The sequence below is a fragment of the Bubalus kerabau genome, chromosome 2 (assembly GCF_029407905.1).
Source record: "Bubalus kerabau isolate K-KA32 ecotype Philippines breed swamp buffalo chromosome 2, PCC_UOA_SB_1v2, whole genome shotgun sequence".
Taxonomy (NCBI): Eukaryota; Metazoa; Chordata; class Mammalia; order Artiodactyla; family Bovidae; genus Bubalus; species Bubalus kerabau.
This window is the reverse complement of record NC_073625.1, coordinates 90,651,226-90,674,103: the sequence shown is the minus strand read 5'-3', so window position 1 is coordinate 90,674,103 and position 22,878 is coordinate 90,651,226. Positions and strand designations below refer to the sequence as shown.

At 39.9% G+C, this 22,878-nt stretch overlaps 2 protein-coding genes across 6 annotated transcripts in view; one reads left to right on the top strand and one right to left on the bottom strand.

Annotated features, from left to right (window-relative positions):
* The window catches only part of CMSS1 (cms1 ribosomal small subunit homolog), a 388,986-nt gene that overhangs the window by 243,202 nt on the left and 122,906 nt on the right, over nt 1-22,878 (bottom strand). The window lies entirely within an intron of this gene.
* Nucleotides 1-22,878, top strand: part of FILIP1L (filamin A interacting protein 1 like) — a 306,702-nt gene that overhangs the window by 168,189 nt on the left and 115,635 nt on the right. For all 3 annotated transcript variants that reach the window (XM_055567913.1, XM_055567910.1, XM_055567911.1), the window contains exons 2-3: nt 18,888-19,140; nt 19,872-20,045. In XM_055567913.1, coding sequence (XP_055423888.1) covers nt 18,898-19,140; nt 19,872-20,045 — 417 coding nt within the window. In that variant the 5' untranslated portion in view covers nt 18,888-18,897. The remainder of the gene's footprint in view (nt 1-18,887; nt 19,141-19,871; nt 20,046-22,878) is intronic.

Genomic DNA, 22,878 nt, shown 5'->3' with positions numbered 1-22,878 from the left:
GCAGGGTTTTAGTTGCCTTCTTTTTCCTTATAAAGCCTTCCTGTGTCAATAGGCTATCCCCGTCCAACCCCCCAGCAAAAACAAGGGTGGCCCCTACATGCCAAAAGAATAATTGTCTGGGCTTTGTATGCTGAAACTGACTTGGCAAGCTCTCCATCTTGCAAAGAACACAAAGAGCTTAGTTTAGTCTGTGTGTTAATGCTTTACAATCATTACCAAAATACCCAAAGCAACATGCTCAAGGGAGGGTAGTGATTCTTTGTCTCTTCCCCCCTCCCTCCCCCCTTAATTTTAAGTTCTGACATCCATTTATGTACTTATAGCTTCTAGCAGAAGCTGCCCTCTTTGGTCAACACACACTCTTGGCTGCCTTAGGCACTTTCAAACAAAGGGTTATGTGGAACCACACACAGTGGGTAGAACCTCTGAGCTCAATCTACCCCAGTCCCATGTCCCCATGTCTGAGGTCCAAATCTATTCAACAGGACTGGGAAGGGGTCTCCCCTAATTAAAAAGTGCTGGAAATGCATACTTTCATAAGATTAATGTGACTAGGGGCTTGGGAAGGCTTGGTGAACCCTTCTTAGAAGACACAAGGAGAGTCCTGACACCAGTTAAAAGAACACTGATAATCAGTCCGACCCAAGCTCATAGGATCTAGGCCAGGTCACACTATCTAGGCCCAGCATCCACTCTGCTGCATGTGGTTGTCTGGATGCTTTTGGATGCTCCCTGATGCTTTCTGACTAAAGCAGACTTCCTGCTCCATAACTCCCAAGCTAATACTCAGAAAAGTGAAAGTGAAGTCGCTCAGTCGTGTCCGACTCTTTGTGACCCTATGGACCATAGCCTGCCAGGCCCCTCCATCCATGGGATTTTCCAGGCAAGAATACTGGAGTGGGTTGCCATTTCCTTCTCCAAGAGATCTTCCCAACCCAGGGATTGAACACAGGTCTTCTGCATTGTAGGCAGATGCTCTGAGTTGAATAATGGAGAACTGTGAAGGAGCAAGAACTTGATTCACACTGGGCTCCAATCTGAGATCTGACCTAGCCTAGGTAATTTTTACTCCCTGGAGATATGTTCTCTTCTCTTACTGCTTCATCACACAGGTCTTTGGTGAAAGGACTCTGGCCCTTTTTTATTTTGCCAGTGTAGTCAAATTTATGCCATGATTACTGAAGAGATTTCTCCTCCCCCTTTACACAGATCATTATTCTGAGTGAGAAAGAACTCAGGCAACATAAGCTTTGCAAAGACTAGGTAGGTTCTAAAGCCAGCAGGAATTCCTGCCCTGCTCTAGTGTTCTGTGGCTTAGGGGCAGACTGACTTTACTTCTTTCAATTTAAATTTCCAATAAAGCACAGGTTAATAGTAGTATTTGCTGATAGGCTGTTTCCAGTATCAAAGGGAATAGTATATTTAAAGTGCTTTAGCAGAGTGCCCAGCCAGGAAGACAGTAAGTTATATGTTGCTGTGGTATTAGAGAAGATTTAAAAGTCTTGGTCGGTGGAAGAGGCACACCAATAAGAGCTTGGGTGAGCCTACCCCTTTGAATCAGCAGCCTTCGTCATCTTGTTTGGAACAGTTCTGCCAGTTTGGACCGAGAAGCTAGTCACTTTATGTTAAGTCCCTCCAGATTGGCAGGATCATAGTTCCCTATTACCTCTCTGCTAAATAACAGGCACTGGTTCTTGGCCAATTTCCAATTTCTTCAGCTTGCCAATCTCCATCTTGGCAAGGAACCGAATAACACACTTTCTGAAAATACAGGTTTAGCAGTGACTAAAAGAACTCCCCTTCCCTTCAGCGATGTAAGGCTAAGTAATATATTCTCCTCATGATGCTAAAAGGCAAAAATCCATTTGTTATGTTCTTATCTCACTTGATGTCCCAAGAGGAAAGGTATGTCTGATGAATCAAGAGATAAAATTGTAACACTATGTCTCTACCAAGATAAGTCACATGTTCCTGTCATACGTACGGCACTGGGCACAGCATTTTATACGTATGATCTCAAACTCTCCCAACAACCCTGCAAAGACAGAGTCCCGATGAAGTGAAGGAATTTGCCCCAAACTGGACAGCGTGAAGGGATGGAGACAGGACTGTCACTTGGCTGGCCAGCTCCAGAGCCTGCACTCCTGCCCCTGCCATTCACCATGTAGTCTCCTACATTTTTGCTTGTCCAGAAGCTTCTGACTCTAGAAAGCCACCAGAAGCTTTGGGACACCAAAGATCTGACATATAACCAAAGTTGATGGAATATTAAAAACAAAACAAAAGCTCAAAGTTATAAATCCATTTGTGTCATTCAGTCAAAAGTTTTCCTATATGAAGCTTATTCTGATAATGTGTCATGGCTGACAGGTTTTGGAAACATCTTCAAAACTGGTTCAAAGACCACATACAAAACCCAGTCTCATTATTTTAAGGTCACAATTCGTTCTTTGACCAAAAACAGTATTCGCTGACCCAAATTCTGACTTCATTCACTAGATTTGGCTCCAAGGACATTTTCCCTGTGGTAAGAAGTCACATTCACCTTCAATGAACCAGATTTTGCCATGGCTGAGAGATAGTCCAAAAAACAGAAAACTCCAAAAGTAGAGTTCCAAAACTTCTGAGCAGTGGCAATGTTGTTAAAAAAAAAAAAAAAAAAAGGCATAGCAGCTCTCTGCTCCTTGAAATAATTTTCTTTCTTGGTTCCTGGGACACAGCTTCATTTTCTGCTTCTCTGTCTCTGTCAGACACCCCCAAATTAGCGTCTTCTTTCTCTTTACCTTGCACCTTTTGCTCCCCTCCTCTTGAAACTTCTTTAAAAGTTTATGTATTCAACACTATGTCTCTGGTGTATGTCTATTTAAATCTTTAGTCACGAACATTTCTAAATTTATAGAAAGTAAAAAGAATATAACAAAGACCATGTACTCACCCACCCTTAAACAACCATTAAAATTTTGCCCAACTTATTTTTCCTCTACTCTCTGCCTTTATTTTTTCTGAAATATTTAAAAGTAAAGTGCACGCGTCACTCCTATCTGAGGCCAGTCTGTCCTCCATAGGTGTTAGAGTCTGAACCCTAGGCCTGCAGTCTTCTCATATGTGGACATATGAGAAGGATACCATATCATTTCAAAGTAGGATACTTCGCTATGTATCTAGAAAAATAAAAAGGACATTCTCTCACATAAATACAATGTCATTAATACAGCTAACAAAATTAACAATAACTTTTTATTAACATCTAATACATAGAATACACATTCAAATTTCCTTGCTGGTCTTCTCCTTTACTTCAGCCATAAGGAATGACTTGATATTTGCCACACGCTGTTCTTCATCCACCTTCAGCCTGTACATATGAGCCAGCTACTCTTATCCTCTAAGGCCCAACACACTTTGTACATTGGACATTATTTACAGCTTTTGTTGGTATTCTGTATTTATTCTTGAACTTATATTTCTATTCAACTGTGAATTTCTCAATGTCTCAAGTTTTTTCATCTTTAAAATAAGGAGAATAATACCAAGTCCATGTGTTTGAATTTTTTTAAAAAAAAGATATGTAAAGAATAGAAAGCATGAGTCATATAATCTGGCAAATAATCGGAGTTTTACAAGTTGAGTTTCTTTCTTTTCCCCTAGTAAGATCAAGTGTACATGAGCCAGACTAGACGCAAATGCCTGAGAGGCAAGCAGGGACCTGTTCCCCAGTACAGGAAGATAGACTAAGTAACGGTAGATGTGGGAAAGGAGAAATAAAATGGCTGCAAGGTCGAGTACTGCTCTAGGACTTGACCAGCAGCAAGATTTGTTTTAGTAACACACTATCGCTCTATTCCAGTCACAGGTCAGTAGATAAAAGAAGAAAAAGGAAAGATGTCATTTGGAATCTATAGATGGAAACTCTTGATCTCAAATCTCCCGTTCATCTCAGAGCTCTGTATTATGTTAGGTTGGTCTAGCCAAGAGGAGGCCGAAAGGCAGTCAGGGTGACTTACTGTCAACTAATGGGTGAGGAAGAGGTCGAGAAAGTCAACAAAAATTTGTGGGACACTTTGGGTTCTATAAATATGCATTTTTTATCTTTTAAGATTCATATCTTTCTAGGGCTGGAAGAAGTAGGGGCTGGCCTGTTGAACATGTAGCGTTGTTATGGAAACAGCAACAGAGCTGTAGGCAAGAGTTCTGGCTTCTGGGGCTGGATCTGGTCATGACCAAGGGTACATTAACTTCCAATGGGTTTCAGAAGAGGGAGATTGGAAGAAACTGGTTCCAAGAGCCAAAGAGACAAAAATTCAAAGAGAATAGAAAGGTTAAGTGACTGGCTCAATATCACCATGCTTCTAAGAAAAAACAGAGAGCAGACTTGGAAGAAATATGAAAAGTGATGTAGTTTGAAAACTGTTAAAAGAATCATATGATTTTCAAGAGCTCTGATCTAGTGCTGGGAGTGTGGCATTTTAAAATGCACTTAAAGTTAGCTTGGACTATATGAAAATAATTTTCTTCTTCTGTTCTATTCCACAAAGATCTGGAAAACATTCCCAGCCCTGTGTCAACCTTAAATGAGAAAAGAATATTTAAAGAGCCACTGATTTGTAATGGAAAACTTGGATAAATTGACTATTTATACTTGGAGATTTTTATATTTCTTTTTGTCCTTTCTTCAGAACACACAGCTAAGAAAAGCCATGATGTAAGTCTGCTCTATTAGACCCCATTGGCAGGCTGTTTATTCTGTATCTACAGCATAGCAGCTTCTCTGACTCTAGCACTTTGTGGAAAAACAACCAAAGAACATATTCGAGCTTTTAAAAAAGTACACTGTTGATATATCCAGCATGAGACTGGAGAGAAAGGGGTGTCAGAATGCCTGAGTTTTCAGTTTTGGCTCAAGGTTTATTAACCAAAGTTATTTAAGCTTTCTGAACCTCGAACTCCTCATCTTGAAAAACAGGGTGAATAATTATCTATTTATTGATATAAAGAGCAATGTACACATGAAAGGTATTACAAGCACTCATCTGATAAGCAAAACTGGAATACGTCTTCATTAAATGCCTACTATCAAATTATTTGATCTATACTGAGATCCAATATCAGAGATCTATCTGAGATCCAAAATCAGAAGACTGAGGTCTTCCCTAAGTATATACTCTTACCATTTCATTACTTTAGTTGTGTTTATTATCTGGGAAATCATGCCCAACTCTATGCATTTCTTTAAGAAACACCTAACCTAATGAAGCATAATTCAATAATGCAATCAAAATGTGTGGTGAGATCGTGTGTTGGATGAGGGAGACTAAACCACACAACATGAGGTGTGGTGAGTGTTATATCTGAAAAAAAGAACAGAGTACTTCCCACTGAAGGGCCACAATGTGGCAAGAGAAGTAGCCTCGCTTGACTTAGCTCTGGAGGCAGGAGAAGGATAAATGAATAAAGATCCTGGGAGCTGTATTTCAGCTCACAAGGAAGCACTTTCAGACACTTGTGTATGTTAGTTGCTCAGTCGTGTCCGACTCTTCACGACCCCACGGACTGCAGCCCACCAGGCTCCTCTGTCCATGGGACTCTCCAGCAAGAATACTGGAGGGGGTTGCCATTTCCTTCTCCAGGGGATCTTCCCGAACCTGGGTCTCCCGCATTGCAGGCAGATTCTTTACCATCTGAGCCACCAGCAAACCCCTCAGACACTTACAGCTGTGTAACAATGGCGTAGATGGGCACGGGACAATATGTAACAATGGAGTAGATGGGCACAGAAAATACTTAGATACTGTGTTGACTTTGTCAACAAAGGTCCATCAAGTCAAGGCTATGGTTTTTCCAGTGGTCATGTATAGATGTGAGTGTTGGACTATAAAGAAATCTGAGCGCCAAAGAGTTGATGCTTTTGAACTGTGGTGTTGGAGAAGACTCTTGAGAGTTCCTTGGACTGCAAGGAGACCCAACCAGTCCATCCTAAAGGAGATTGGTCCTGGGTGTTCATTGGAAGGACTGATGTTGAAGCTGAGACTGCAATACTTTGGCCACCTGATGAGAAGAGCTGACTCATTTAAAAAGACCATGATGCTGGGAGGGATTGGGGGCAGGAGGAGAAGGGGACGACAGAGGATGAGATGGTTGGATGGCATCACTGACTCGATGGACATGGGTCTGGGTGGACTCCAGGAGTCGGTGATGGACATGGAGGCCTGGTGTGCTGCAGTTTATGGGGTCGCAGAGAGTTAGACACGACTGAGTGACTGAACTGACTGGTACTATGAGAGATGGATGAGATGACTACACTGCCTTCTGAACCTCACATTTGATGTGAAAGTAACCCTGAATTTCTTTTAGGAATCAGAATTCTTAAGAATATGCACCTGAATCACAGATCCTCAAGTTCTATTCCCCTCTCTGAAGCCCTATTCACCTTTCCCTACAAGTAAAAACACCGTTAAGGGAATGTTTCAATGACTTTTACTCAAAATGGAATAAAAAGATAAAGGGGGGCCATTGCTAAATTAGGTTATCTGGTTTTCGATGTATCTTTTTTTAGCCATCAGATAGCTCTGCTGTAGCTGGCTGAATTAGTGTCTTCAAATGTGGGTGACTAGGGCAATAAAAGGAAACAAACTTTATTTTTTCATTTTAAGAGAAACCAAATAAAATACTCAACAGGATTTTTTTCCCAAATGTGGCCATGCAAGCACAACCTGGCTGATCTGCAACTGAGCACTATTAACATCTATTTATAGCCAGTATTTTCATAGATGAATCACATTTACCATGAGACAGTTAATATTAAGGGCTCAACGAGCTCTGCTGAGAACCCCATAATCTTACTACTTCTCTTTCCATTCTCCTTTCAGGGAACTAAGTTATAGCTTTATGGATCCACACAGAGAGGGGGAAATCCAAGTGGAAATGTAAAGCTAGCTGACAGTCTGCTCCCTAAATGTTAAACACATTCAAACTTAAGGCACTGAATCACTTTCAAGGTTGTCCCTTGGCGAAGAGCGTCCTCCAGTCGGCACAGGCTCCCTGTGCGTTATGCAGCCATCTTGCTATCAAAAGAGTTCACCCCCAAACTTCCTACAAACGAGTTTAAATGGCACTGCATTATGTCACAGACATTAAAAACAGGACTAAGGACTGTTCAAGGTGCCGTCAAATAAAAAGGAGTGCGGCAGATGTTGAACTCATTTTATGCATGTGAACCTGTAATCAGGGAGGTGAGGCTGAGACAGAACAAAGGGTTGGGGTATATATGATAAAGGTTCTGAAAATTCAACGACTTTACCTGCAATTTTCTAGTAAGTCCTGGGGACTGAGTGTCCCTTCTCCACCCACATGTGTGCAAACACACACACTAAACTTTGTGTAGGTACCAGCACTACCCTGATTGTTGTTGTTCAGTTACTAAGTTGTGTTTGACTCTTTGTAATACCATGGACTGTAGCATACCAGGCTTCCCTATCCTTCATTATCTCCCGGAGTTAGATTAAATTCATGTCCATTGAGTTGGTGAGGTGATGCTATCTAAGCATCTCATCCTCTGCTGCCCCCTTCTCCTTTTGCCTTCAACCTTTCCCAGCATCAGGGTCTTTTCCAATGAGGTGACTCTTCCCATCAGGTGGCCCAAGTACTGGAGCGTCAGCTTCAGCATCAGTCCTTGCAATGAATATTCAGGGTTAATTTCCTTTAGGATTGACTGGTTTGATTTCCTTGCAGTCCAAGGGACTCTCAAGAGTCTTCTCCAGCACCCCAATTTGAAAGCAAGAGTTCTCTGGTGCTCAGCAGAATTCTTCTTTACGGTCCAACTCTCACATTGTACATGGGTACTGGAAAAACCAGAGCTTTAACTACATAGAACTTTGTTGGCAAAATGATGTCTCTGCTTTTTAATATGCTGCCTAGGTTTGTCATAGCTTTCTTTCCAAGAAGCAGTGTGTTCTGTTGGCAAAACTCTGCTAGCCTTTACCTTATTTCATTTTGTATTACAAGGCCAAACATGCCTGTTATTCCGGGTGTCTCTTGACTTCCTACTTTTGCATTTTAATCCCCTTTGATGAAAAGGACATCTTTTTTTAGTGTTGGTTCTAGAAGGTCTTGTAGGTGTTCATAGAACTGGTCAACTTCAGCTTCTTCGGCATCAGTGGTTGGGGCACAGACATGGATTACTGTGATGTTGAATTGGCTTTCCTTGGAAATGAATCAACATCATTCTGTCATTTTTGAGATTGCACCCAAGTACTGCATTTCTAACTCTTTGTTCACTATGAGCACTACTCCATTTCTTTTAAGGGATTCTTGCCCACAGTAGTAGATATAAAGGTCATCTGAATTAAATTTGCCCATTCCTGTCCATTTCAGTTCACTGATTCCTTAAGATGTCCATGTTCACTCTTGCTATCTCCTGTCTGATCACATCCAGTTTACCTTGATTCATGGACCTAACATTACAGGTTCCTATGCAATATTGTTCTTTACAGCATTGGACTTTACTTTCACCACAACTGAGTGTTGTTTCCACTTTGGCCCAGCTGCTTCATTCTTTCAGGAACTATTACTAATTGCCCTCTGCTCTTCCCCAGTAGGACACTGGACATTTTCTCATCTGGGGGGCTCATTTTTCAAGGGTCATATCTTTTTGCCTTTTCATACTGTTCATTGGGATCCTCCAGGAAAGAATACTGCCGTGGGCTGCCATCTCCTCCTCCAGCAGACCACATTTTGTCAGAACTCTCCACTATAACCCATCTGTCTTCGGTGGCCATGCACAGCACTATGTCCTTTTGCCACTACAAGGCGGTGATTCATGAAGGGGATTACCCTCATCCTGATATTAATTTTTGTCTCTGAGAGTCTCCACTCTTAGTTTAGCTTTACCATGCCCTTTCCTACAGTCTTTACTAAGGGTAAAACTCTTTAAGATTAAATGATGACATACACAAAGCATTTAAGATAGCACCCAGCATGTGTTAAGAGGTCTACACACATTAGCTGCTTCTGTCAGATTCTCCGTACCATTTTTCTGAATTTCTAGCCCGTGGTTCACAGATGACTCATCTTTACTATGAGGCAGTCCCTATCGATACTTAAGAGCCAATCAGCTCTATTGAGGACTACACGATTCAGTCATTCAAATGAATTCCTGCTGAGGTCCAACTCTGTTGAACACTACGGAGACAGACATGAACAACAGGGACCCTAAGCTCACAGAGTATGAACGATAAACTCATTACCAGGTAGCATTATCTCCATGTTACATCTGAAGGCTCACAGAGGTACAGTAAGTTGTTCAAGGCCACAGAGCTAACATGCTGGAGTAGTGATTCAAATCCAGATCCATTTGATCCCATAATCTCAGAGTCTTTCTTGCCATGCTCCCTCTGCCCACACCCAAGATGCCAGCAAAGTATCTGAGAAAAGCCACTTTGTGGCTTAGTTTCTGCACATAAATGATGCATGAAAACAAAACATTTTTACTGAATAGACCAAGTGCTGAAAGGGCCAGAAGTTGTGAATTCATTAATATTCATATTTTTGTGTAATTCTGGGTAGCCAGAATTAACTGTACCCATATCAACAAAACAGACATTAGTCCATATACAAAAACAAGCTTGCACAAATTAGCAAATATGATAACTGATAAGTGGGTACTTCATAAATGTTTATTGAATAACAATGTTGAAGCAGGATATTTTCCTTTACTAAATATACCTTCTTATGAGACCCTAAGTAGATACAGCATAGTGATTTGCTGAATTCTAAAGCCAGACGCCCATGCTGGGACATGGCTCTGCTACTTTCTAGCAGTATGACCTTCAGCAAGTTACTTAGCAGCTATGCCTCAGTTTCCTCTATTGCAAAACAGAGAAAAAGTTTTTGAGAAGACTAAAGGGTTAACCAAAAGAAAGTATTTATTTGCTAAGTACTGAATTAATGTAAGCTATCATTGTTATTTTCGTCTTTAAACTGGAATAGTTTTGATTGGTTACCCTGATATCATAGTAAATTATCAAGACCACAACCAATTTCTTTCACTGAGGCATTCTGAAGTTCTTTTATATAGCCAAACAACCTGTTTTCACCATTCAAACATGGAAATAAACAGGTATGCAGAGACTAAATTACATCTAAGTAGCATCCAATTATGTAGAATAAGCAGTTTTTGTTATACAAAGAAAGAATGATTAATAAAGTTCAACATTTATAGTAAGGAGTTGGCTAGGGGCTTGTACGCTGGGGGGAGGTGGTAGTTAGAATGAGCCTCAATTGACATTTGGCTATTTCCTGTAACTAAATTAAGTAAATAATTGCAAACAATTCTATTTGTCCTTCTTCTGCATGAACACATCCTTACCAAAATATATCACGATTTCAACCAGCTTACACCAAAGAAAAACTGACCGAGGTCACTGCATAGGAAAACAAAGCAGAATCTGCTTCTCAGGGCCAACTGCACTGTATTTGTATCCATAGATACAAGACAACAGACAAGCACAAAATTCTAAAGCGGGAAGTCCCAGGACCTCAGAGATCATCTGGTCTCAGGCACAAATTCTGTAGTAAGGGGGACCCATTAGGGAGTGAGGACCAGGGTAGAGGTCAAGGGGAAGAAACCTTATTTCATCCTGAATGACCTCATGGGGTCAACCCAGCCTAATAGCCTTATTTTACGAGCTGCGACCCAGAGTAGCTAATTAAAAGCAGAATTGAGATCAGAAGTCCTGTTTCCTGATTCCCAGTCTATCACTCTCTTACATTTCTGAAGGCTGCCATTCGATGGCTCTGAGAGTCACAGATAATCAACACACTAGGCTGTTAAACTTGACAACTAGGCAGGCAAATGTCTTTGCAAAACCATCAGGCATTATGTCACTAGTGACAGTTATGTAAAGAGTAAGGCATCATAATTTGTTATAAACAAAAGCAATTTTCCATTCGATTTTTTTTCCCTTGGTAACCTGAAAATCCCAAACCACCGCTGCTATTACAAAACTTTTCTTTCCCTCAGTATGCACCCCTGGGCCAAGCACAGATGCATAAAAAATTTGCCAAGAGAAACAATGAAGTCACTGATAATACAAAGCATGAGAGTATCATGAAATTCATGTCTTTGTTTTCTTCCTCTCGATACTTAATTACTTCTCATTACTGATCAGTTTGTGGTTGTTGGCAGAAGGGTAAGGAAACTCCACCACTGTAAACATGCGGAGACACACGCTCCTCAGTCAACCCGAAGTCTGCACACGAAGGGTCTGTTCACAAACCCAATTGAACACCAGCAAGAATGCTGAAGCTATTTTCCCTAGTCCCCAAAGAAAATAGATGGTTTCAGAAAAACTCTAAACAATTTAAAAAGGATAAACATAACATAAAAATGTTTCAGCTCATTCCTTTTTTAAAAAATCACTTATAAATATCATCATTGGCAAATGATATGTGCACTCCTGGAGGATTTCACTCAACTCACTTTAACAATGAGGTGAGGAGGAATATAGCCAATATTTTATAATAACTATAAATCGAATACAACCTTTAAAAATGATGAACCACTATATTTTACACCTGTAACATATAATACTGTACATTAACTATAACTCAATTAAAAAAAAAAAAGAATGAGAGGTGAGGGAAGACAGTGCATATATGGAGATCCACTCAGTTTTCTGTAGCAGTTTGTGCTCCATGCTAAGTTGCTTCAGTCGCATCCGACTGTGTGACTCAATGGGCTGCAGCCCACCAGGCTCCTCTGTCCATGGGGATTCTCCAGGCAAGAATACTGGAGTGGGTTGCCATGCCCTCCTGCAGGGGATCTTCCTGACCCAGAGATGGAACCTGCGTCTGTTACATCTAACCTGCGTTGGCAGGTGGGTTTTTTTTTACCACTAGTGCCACCTGGGAAGCCCTGTAGTAGTTCAAGTTGCCTTAACAAAAAGAGCACTACTTATGAGCAATGCTTAGCAAGCTACCCTGTAGCTACTTCTGTAATGTAAGTACATAAACTTACATTATCTTGGAATTCTGGAAGGCATACCTTGGATAAGATTAATGGTGACAGAGGAATCCTTATTGAATAGTAACAGAATACAAGTTGATTCTTATCAGTAGCCTATTGTTCCACATTTGACTACCTAGTAAGATGAAAGCACAGGAATGCATCATAGAAGTCACAAAAATAACCCTATGCTTCCAGGAAACTAAAAGAAGTAAAAACCAAACACATTTTACCTCTCTTTTAAACTAGGCTTCTATTTGATTTTCACAGAAATATGAATCTATAAGTGTGGCAGATGAGTTTTTCAAAGATGGCTGCAGTTAATTCTTCCCAGTCGTCTGCAATGTGACTCTGCAGCTCCTTCCATCAAGAAGTGGGATCTATTTCCCCACTTCCTGAATTTGGGGTGGTCTTGTAATGCTCTTTTACCAAAAAAACTGAAGACTTGGAGTAGGGGAGAATAAGCGATCCAGGGGAGAGTCAATGACAACTATTGTCACAGATCACTGGTCATCACATTCTTGGGATGCTGCCCTGAGTCTGCTCTACGGGGAAGCCTGGTCCAGCCCACCAGAGGCTGAAAGCCCACGTGGAGCAGAGATGAGATGATCCAGATGAGATCAAGTTTGTCTAGCTGAGAGTCAGATATGGAGTGAGCCCATCTTAGCCCATTCACACCCAGTTGAGCTGCAAGATGACTGAAAATGCAGAGTAACCTACAGAGTTTTGAGCCACTGTTATTTAGTAATGTTACCTAAATTGTGGATAGGCCACAAAGTAGAAGGAACAAATCAGTCATTTTCTTGAATAGCCATTAGGTATGAAACACCAGGTCAGAAATTCCATGGGACACATCAATGTATTAGATAGAATATCTGAATGTATTAGATATTAATATTAGATAGAAGAAACTGAAGGCCTTGTCCTTCATGTGAGAACATTTATATAAACAAAGTGGTACATAATATTTAAGTGTTTTAAACGTATCTACCCTATATTAACAACCCTCCATTATTCCTATAGGCCAGAGTAATGATCTCCCTGAAGTGATCAAGATAATCCAATGGGGTGGGAGAAAAAAACTGGATTTCTTATTTTTTATTAATATTTTTCCACTTTATTTTTGAATATGTTTTCATAAGTGAAGTCGCTCGGTTGTGTCCGACTCTTAGCGACCCCATGGACTGCATGCCTACCAGGCTCCTCTGCCGTGGGATTTTCCAGGCAAGAGTACTGGAGTGGGTTGCCATTGCCTTCTCCCATAAGGTACATAGCATACATTAATATGCTAGTATATGAACATTATTTATTAGTACATAAATATACACATAATGGGGCTTTCTACAGTCAAAAATACTATATATCCTAACCTTCCATCCCTATATAAAAATATACTCCCTTTATACCTTTGCATTTCTCAAATAAATAAGTCCTTTCCTGGATATGTAGTGCAGTGAAAGTGAAAGTCACTCAGTCATGTCCAACTCTTTGCAACCCCATGGACTATACACTCCATGGAATTCTTCAGGCCAGAATACTGGAGTGGGTAGCCATTCCCTTTTCCAGAGGATCTTCCCAGTTCAGGGATCGAACCCAGGTCTCCTGCACTGCAGGCTGATTCTTTACCAGCTGAGCCACCAGAGAAGGCCAAGTAGTGGACAGTCCGTGACAACTACTGCCACAGATCACTGTTCATCTCTACTGTAATTATTGATAAGTAATCTCTTCAGCAAGGCTACAAGCATTTTTCACACATGGTGTCTGTATCCATCTCAGACAGGGTGTTTATAACCACCTGTCTTTGGCAGTACAGTATAATAGCATGAGACATGATTTTTTAAGAGCACAGGTAGTACAGCCAGGTTGTCTGGATTCAAATCCCAGTTCTTCCACTTATTAGCTGTGCAGCCTTCATTGGTGTTTCCATTTCTTTGCTGTAAATAGAGATAATAATATCCCTACACTTCATAGGGTTGTCGTGGAGAATTGAATGAGTTAATACATGTAAAATGCTTAGAAGAATGCCTGGCATGTAGTAACTTCTCACTAAGTATTAGCTACCATCAACATTGCCACCACCATCACCACCATCACTGTTGATCTCTAGCAGCTAATAAAGGAAATACATTGTGATGGAGGAAAGTCAGAGTGAACATGAATTATAGAGGAAAGATACTACATGACTTGCTAACACTTTGAAAGTGAATGCTTTAAATTTCTCCAGATGGACACTGTAACTTTAAGGAGGGTGCCCCACTAGTATCACTTGATAGTTGGTTTATTACTGACAAAATACGTGATAAACAGGTAAGCCACTAACACCTTCCAGTTCTGCTGTTACAGCCTGATTGTTATGATGAGGCTACTGAACGATGCTCACTTGAAAATTAACTCTGGGATTCTTTCCTTAAGCACTGTCTTTTAACTGTGATCTCTACTCTGGTGAAAACCATTAGTCACAGGTTTACTGCATATCCATATGCAGCGTTTAGATTTCTGTGGATTTCCTATAGAGCACAGACCCACGAATCCATGTCTTTTAAATACACTATTGATAATCTATGCTAAAAGAAAGGCACAGTGGCAAGAATCATTATATAACCTAGGAGAAAGGGGGTCATAGAGATCACCTCCTCACCTGCCTCACCTCACAAATCAGGACACTGCGCTCAGGGAGGGTCACGTCTTAACTAAGTCCCACAGCTGATTTGTGATAGAATTCTTTTCACCTGACTTCTGTCTAGTACAGTGCACTTCATGACCCCAGATTTACAAACGATTTCCATAAACTTTATACTTGAAAGTGTACCACCCGTATTAAGAAAAGTAAGACAGTCACACCATAAATAACCAATTTACTGCAGGACACACAGCGGGCCTTCAATAAATGCTTGCTGAAGGATGGGTGGAGAGATGAATGGGCGCTTAGCTGGTTGGTTATGAAGTCCTCAAGGTTCCTAAACTGTTCTGCACTCTGATTTCTCAAGTGGTGCCAGCAAGGTGGAACTGGAAAGAGTCACTTCTTCAACAGAGTACCCAGGAAAGACACAAAACCACTTTCAATCTTCTTTTCTTTCCCCCTGAATTCATGGTTCACAATTCATTAGATGAAATAGATAATCAAATAAATTTTCTTTAGTTCTTAAATTTTTTTTCTAACTATAAAGGTAGTACAGAATCACTATAAAATTGGAGGGAATAAAAATAAATAATGTTAATAATAAAAGCTAATGTTTATTGGTGTTAATATTGTATTAGGCATGCTATAAACGTATGACATGTACTGACTAATTTAATCCTCACAGCAACTTTAGGTTATGAATATACTACTATTATCATCCTCATTTTACAGATGAGAAAGGCAGAGAGGTATCGAGTAACTTGCCAAAGTTTTATAGCCAATAAGTAATGGAGGAGAGATATGAACTCAGGCAGAGTGGTTCCAGGGTTCACGGTCTTAACCATTCTATTATACTGCCACTGCTCAAATTTTGGTTTCCAATGCAAATTATAAAGAAAAGAACTGATTTATTATTAAAGAAATGCAGATCAGAACTACAGTGAGGTATCATCTCACACCGGTCAAAATGGCCATCATAAAAAAAAATCTATAAACAATAAATACTGACGAGGCTGTGGAGAAAGGGAACCCTCTTGCACTGTTGGTGGGAATGTAAACTGATATAGCCACTAAAAGGAACAGTATGGACATTCCTTAAGAAACTAGGAATAAAACTTCCATATGACCCAATAATCCCACTACTGGGCATATACCCTGAGGAAACCATAATTGAAAAAGACACATGTACCCCAATGTTCATTGCAGCATTGTTTACAACAGATAGGACATGGAAGCAACCTAGATGTCCATTGACAGATGAATGGATGAAGAGGTTGTGGTACATATATACAATGGAGTATCACTCAGCTAAAAAAGGAACGCATTTGAGTCAGTTCTAATGAGGTAGATGAACCTAGAGCCTATTATACAGAGTGAAGTTATGTCAGAAAGAGAAAAACAAGTATCATGTATTAATGCGTATACATGGAATCTGGAAGGGTACTGATGAGCCTGTTTGCAGGGCAGCAATGGAGATGCAAAAATAGAGAAAAGACTTGTGGACACAGAGGGGAAGCAGAGAGTGGGAGGAATTGAAAGTGCAGCACTGAAGCATACACTTTACCATGTGTGAAATGGCTAGCCAGTGGGAATTTGCTGTGTGATGCAGGGAGTTTGAATCCAGTTCTCTGTGACAACCTACAGGGGTGGGATGGGGTGAGAGGAAAGTTCAAGAGAGAGGGGACATATGTACACCTATGGCTGATTCATGTTGATGTATGGCAGAAACCAACACAATATTGTAAATCTTCCAATTAAAAAATAAAGAACTGATTTAAAAACTGATTAACTTGACTAAGTAAAATTGAAAACTTCTTTACCACAAAAGACATAAAGTGAAAATGTTTAAGCTACTATCAGAAGAAATAATAGCAAAACATATAATCAACCAAACAGTAACTTATAGAATATGTAATGAATTCCTATAAATTCATAAGAAAAAGGCAACTAATATTTACAAAAGGAAAATGGGCAAAGACTATGAACAAGCAATTTATGAAGAAACTCAAATGGCATCTAAACACATAAAAGGATGCTGCTCTTATGAATTTAGGACGCAAATCAGATACCATTTCATTTATCATATTGGTATAAATTCTATAATAGCACGTGTTGATGAAGATATAGAGCAAGGAGAACACTTCTACTCTGCTATCAATTGGTACTCCACTCAGGAGAGCAGTAATCCCTAGTAATGTTGAGAACACAATATAGCAGAGTCCAAAAATCCCACTCTTATGCCATAAAGAATACCCGAAGAAATGCATGTACACAGGAAGAAAATGTCAAAGTATGTTCACAGCTGCATTTTTTTCTAACACTAAAAACATGTAAATTATTTAAATATCCATCAACAGTAAAATGGGTAAGTAAATGGTGGATTACTCATGCAGTGTAATATCATATAGCAGTCAAATATGTAAAATAAGTAAAATGGAACAAGAATCTCAAAAACAGTACAAAAAAACCTTTCAGAATGCTACACGCAATATGCTATGTTTACATTAGGTTTGAAAATCTGCAAAGTAAAACTATAAATGGCTCAGCAATATATATACACCTGCATTAAAAATATAAAGTATAAAACATGCATGGGAAGAATAAACACCAAATTCAGTATGATTACTTATGGGGTAGGATGTGTAGAAAGTGGGTTAAGGAAGATGTACATAGGGGCTTCTGCTCTATCTATAATATTTTACTTAAAAAACTATTTTCTAATGTATTGGATTTTTTGGGTTAATCTGTAAGATATTACCCAAATATATAATAAATGGAGATTTTACAAATCTGTGTGGTAGCATGTGGTGACTCATTATATTTTCATACATCTCTGTATGCTTGAACTTTTCCAGATTTTTTTTCTTTTTTTTTTTGGCCATGCCTAGTTTGCCAGCCAGGGATAGAGCTGTTCCCCTTGCAGTGGAAGCCGGAACCCCAGTCACTGGACCACCAGGAAATTCCCTCTAGAATTTTTTTTTTAATGTAATTTTGGCTGTAGTGGGTCTCTGATGCAGTACACAGGCTCTTCATTGCTGTCCGTGGGATTTCTCTAGCTGTGGTGAGCAGGGGCTACTCTCTGGTTGCAGTACTGTGGCTTCCTGTTGCAGTAGCTTATCTTATTGTGAGAGCCCGAGCTCTAGGTGAGTGGGATTTAGTAGTTGCAGTGCACGGGTTCAGTAGTTGTGGCACGGGTTAAGCTGCCCTGCAACATGTGGAATCTCAGTTCCTAGACCAGGGATGGAACCCATGTCCCTTGCATTGGCAGGCAGATTCTTAGCCACTGGACCACCAAGGAAGTTCCACCCCTTCTGATTTTTAAAGAAATATTATTACAAATGAAAAGCAAGGCCCCAATGATGATGATAGTTTCTTGACTTGTAGGAATGAGTAAAATTAACAATCTTTTTGAACATCACTGAAGTAGACTGTAAGTTCAGCTGATATTTTCTTTTTTCATTAGAAACCTCAAAGGTGGAACAGATTATTGTGCTATTGTAAATTAATTTCAAACCTATATAATAAGATGTACAGCTAAAACTGTCCCTCAAATATTACTTTATTTTATATTGTTTTCATAAAAATCAACTACCATAGGCATTGGGGTTCTTATTTTGGAGATAAGGGCTCTAAATATAAACCCTTGACTTATCCAAGGACAGTTCTGGAATTTTAGCAGAATGTCAGGGATGCAGCCAGGAACCAAGCCTTCATTCCTTTAATATTAGACTTTATCATCATAACAAAATAACCCAAAGTATTTTGTAGCAGTAATTCTGATAATTCTATCTTAAAGCACCAAAGGTTAAGAAATTTAAAAACATTTTTTTAAGTTCCACAGGGTTTTCTTGTGGAACCACAATGTGAATCTGCAGAAAGTTAGAACAATTAGCAAATTTACCATTTTATAATTATGTTAAGTACGTCTTAAGTAAGCACTTCAGCCGAGGTTGGAGGTATGACCCAGGTCCCTCAGGTGGAATGCTTGGCGGATGAAGTTCAAATACAGTCTGTTTACCCATGGACATAAGTGGCCTTAATCAAAGCAGAACACATTTTTTAAAATGTTGATTTTAAAAACAGAAGTGTAAATAAGACTGTGATTTATGAATCTGCTAATACCCTTCTCTGCTGTAGACTTCAGAAAGATTGAATCTTTGGCTGTGGTAAATATAACATGAGTGCAGACTTGTCAAAGCAGTAATAGGTTCTCTTATTAAAATTCCACTTCCACTAAGCGTTACAAATTGTCTTTCTTCTTTCCAGCCCTTAAAGAATGCGTTCCAAAAGCAGTGACAAGGAGGGCTCAGCCCCAGAGCAATTTCCAAGACCTGGAAAAGACCACAGTTTCCAAGGGCCTGAGGACAAGAAGCAGAGACAGCAAGACAAAGACCCCACCAGGGAGTCAGATGCAATCCTTCCATATCCTAAGTCACACAGTGGTAACGGCCACCAAGGAGAAGACCTCTCCAGAGATGACCTCTTATTTCTTCTCAGCATTCTGGAGGGGGAACTGCAGGTCAGCTGGCTTAGAAGCATCGCCCTCATGCTTCCCGGGGAAGGTTGCTTATGAATTTGCTGTGTAGGCTGCCACAGACATAGCTATCTGGGCTTCATACTTGTATGCACATGAAAGCAAAGTGTAAGGACACATACACAGAATTCTCTTCTGGCAACACGAAGAGTAATTAATCACATCTAAAAGGGCTGTCATGATGACATGAGATTGGCATGCACATGTGAAAGGTCACATCCTCCACTCAGGCTGTTCCAGCGCACAGGCTCGGAAGGGTAACAATAACAGCTGATGACTTCTGGGTCAGTTTTAAATGACAGTAGGTGCTTTTATACCTCATGTGAACTGGCTCCAAGATTTGCCCCAGCATTATTAACCTACACAAAATAAACAGCTGCTATACATACAGGACAATCTTATTTCGTATCCCTGAATATGAAAATATCAGTCCATTGAGGAATATCATGTTATCTACTTGTCAAACACAATGAAAAATGTAGAATTCTCTCCCTGTTGTCTAGTTATCACAATAAAAAGCATTATTCATGTGTAACTAGATTGTAAGAAGGATAAAGGGACATAGTTTTGCTACCTTTTGTGAAAGGTGCTGTAACAGAATATGATGTTTATATTTGAAAGAGAAGAAACAAGAAAAAACACTCAACACAAGAAATCACTTGCAGAGACTGCTCGTAGATAAAGTGGGCTTTCTGAAATGCCTATTGTTCCTACAGGCTCGAGATGAAGTCATAGGCGTTTTAAAGGCTGAAAAAATGGACTTGGCTTTGCTGGAAGCTCAGTATGGGTTTGTCACTCCAAAAAAGGTGCTAGAAGCTCTCCAGCGAGATGCTTTTCAAGCAAAATCTGCCCCTTGGCAGGAGGACATCTATGAGAAACCAATGAATGAGGTATGTATTGTAATGAGGAGTGTGCACCTAGGGAGATGAAGTAAGCTCACCAGCTAGTAAACCACTGGGCCTGGCAGGTGAGCAGGACATGTAACTTTTTCGGTTATTTATAGTTGTATGTTTAAAACCTACCCAAGGAAGATAAACACTACATGCTCTACAGGAAAGAAAAGGAGGATAAATCATGGACAGGAAGCAGGATGTTCCCACTGGGTTTGTTTCTTGACATCAGACTAAAACCTAATAAATGCAAAAGAATTCCTCCTACTTTCTCTCTCCCCCTCTCTCCTTCTTGTACAAACACGGACACACACACACACAAACACACACGCAAAGAAACACAGACACTTGGACCCAGACAGACAGACAGACACACACACACACACACACACACACACACACACACACGGGTCTGTACTTCTTTTAGAGATCTGAAGGCAATAATAAAAAACAGATAAAGTTCAACCATGGAGGTTAATTTATTTGAAAACACTGGAGTATTATGTCATAGAAATTATGAGCATGAATGGAAATGATCTGAAGAACTGTCCAAGAAACAGAGTTTTAGGAAGTATACATTTTAGATGAGTACATATCCTCTTTTTCTTTCAATAGTTTAATGACAGTGAAGACCTTGCCCCCCCCACCAAGTGTGCCCAGCAAGGACAATGGCGAAGATGAAGAGTTTCAACACGGCCACCACTGCACAAAGATACAGCACTGCTTGCTCTTTTACTTGCTGACATTTCTGAAACTCCTTTGCATCCTTAGTTTATTCTTCCATTTTCCTCTGAGACCTTGATGGAAAATTTCATAATTTTTCATTTTTATAAAAAAGAAACAACTAGGAGCATAAGCTAAGGCTGAAGAGAGTGAAAGCAAGTTCTGGACAAATTTCCCCCATGGTCTGGCAACCTACCTCAGAAATGACCTCTAATGTCCCTGCTATTCTTGTCTTGGGTGTCTCATGAGAGAAGCCTACCATCTTGCCAAATTGTTAAGCAGTTTGGTCATATGGATCTGCTTCTCTGAGGGGTGAAGATGAGACCACCCAAAGTCTGTTGATTGAGCTTTAATCCAAATTTTAAACAAGAGGAGCCGAACCCTCATTCAAGTCAATAGTGTTAAAAATGTATCCAAGCTCCCAACACAGTGACTGCGAAACAGCATTTAGCACAAATTTCACAAATGCAAATTAATGATCACTGAACATATCTTCACAGAACTCCACAAATGGCATAGCCCCTCAATACTTCAGTGTAAAATGAAACAGAATAATTTCAAACTTATCTTGAAATCAGTAGGAAAAAGTTTTACTTACAAAATCTACTGCACACTGCAAAATTGGAAATACCCTCTCTGCAAATGCTTGCAATCCTAACTTTGCAAAATGTCCCTGAAAGTTAATCATAGTTTGGCCCTGCTTTATAAATCCAACCTTCCTTGATTACTCTTCCAAGAAATACCCTCCCCCTGACATACACCACACACACACATATCTTATATTCCCACGTCTATGATTTGTCTGTTTTCTTCTCTTGCCTACTATGTCCCTCCTATAGATTTCTCTCCTCAGCTTCAAGACTCTCTCAGTTCCTTGAAGACCATATACACCCAGTTGCTTGCCCTCTTCCTCTATCTAGGAAGTGATGGATGAGGGGAGATATGTAGACAATAAACAATAAAGGAAAAAATATGACAATGAGTCCCTAGATAGGGTTGAAGAAAAGAAAGGAGGAGGAGTGTTCCCACTGCAACCATACCAGGGAGCACCGTAATTACATCACGATAAGGATGCACATACAAAAAATTTATTATTTTGTTTTCTTCCATCCTTCTCCTCCCCTAAACCTCATAATGTTCTTTTAAAAAAATGTAAAAAGTCTCAACTATGTCTAGGGTAAACTAGAGGGGATTTATCTATTCATAATGCAAAATACCTTAGAAAAACAAACTGTTCTCAGCTACATCACATGTTAGGAACACTGACTTAAGGTGGAGGCCTGCAAGATAGGCCTGCAAAGGGTATGGATGGGGAAATAGGGAGGGAAGAACACAGAATCCAGGACTGTTTCAACCTCCTATTTCTTTCCAACCTGCTTACCTTATTAGCATTACCTTAAGGTAATTCTTAAAGTACTTATTTTAAGAAACTGTATAATTTTGCTTTTAAATTTTATAATTTTCACTGTATAAAAATAGTTGTGTTTCTGTCTTCAGAGTACTTAATGTCTAAAAGAGTGACAGGCAACAAAAGATCACACAAAAAGTATATTTTATACACACACACACACACATATACTATGTTAATTTTGTAGTGAAAACCACAAAGCAGTATGAGAAAGTATAACAGGGGATCAAGTTTAGATAGGAGAATCAGGAAAGCCAAGCACCAGAGAATAAGTAGGGGTTAGTCAAGTACATCATAAAGAAATTCCACTTCAGCAACAATGTGGATGACATATGATGAAATCGTATCACTGAAAAATACATAAAAACACTAGATAAAATATCTAGCATACCCTCAAGTGCATGGATGAGCTTTACATGGAGCTAGAGAAATCCTGAAGCCAGGAACTAAAACGGGAAATTTCCAGAGACTAGCTTCTGGTTCCACATATTTTGAACCTTTCTCTTTAGCAATCCACACACTTCCAGTGCTAGGAGCCAAAAGACACACAGTGTTCATTTTGCAGGACACTGGTCTTTCATTTCTGATGGTGGCTGGGTGAGCTGGCACATGCACAGTGCTCCCAAGACTGACAGGAGAAAGGCAGATTGCGAGAGTGACCTGAAGCTCAATAGCTGACTACATACGAATGACAGTGGACTA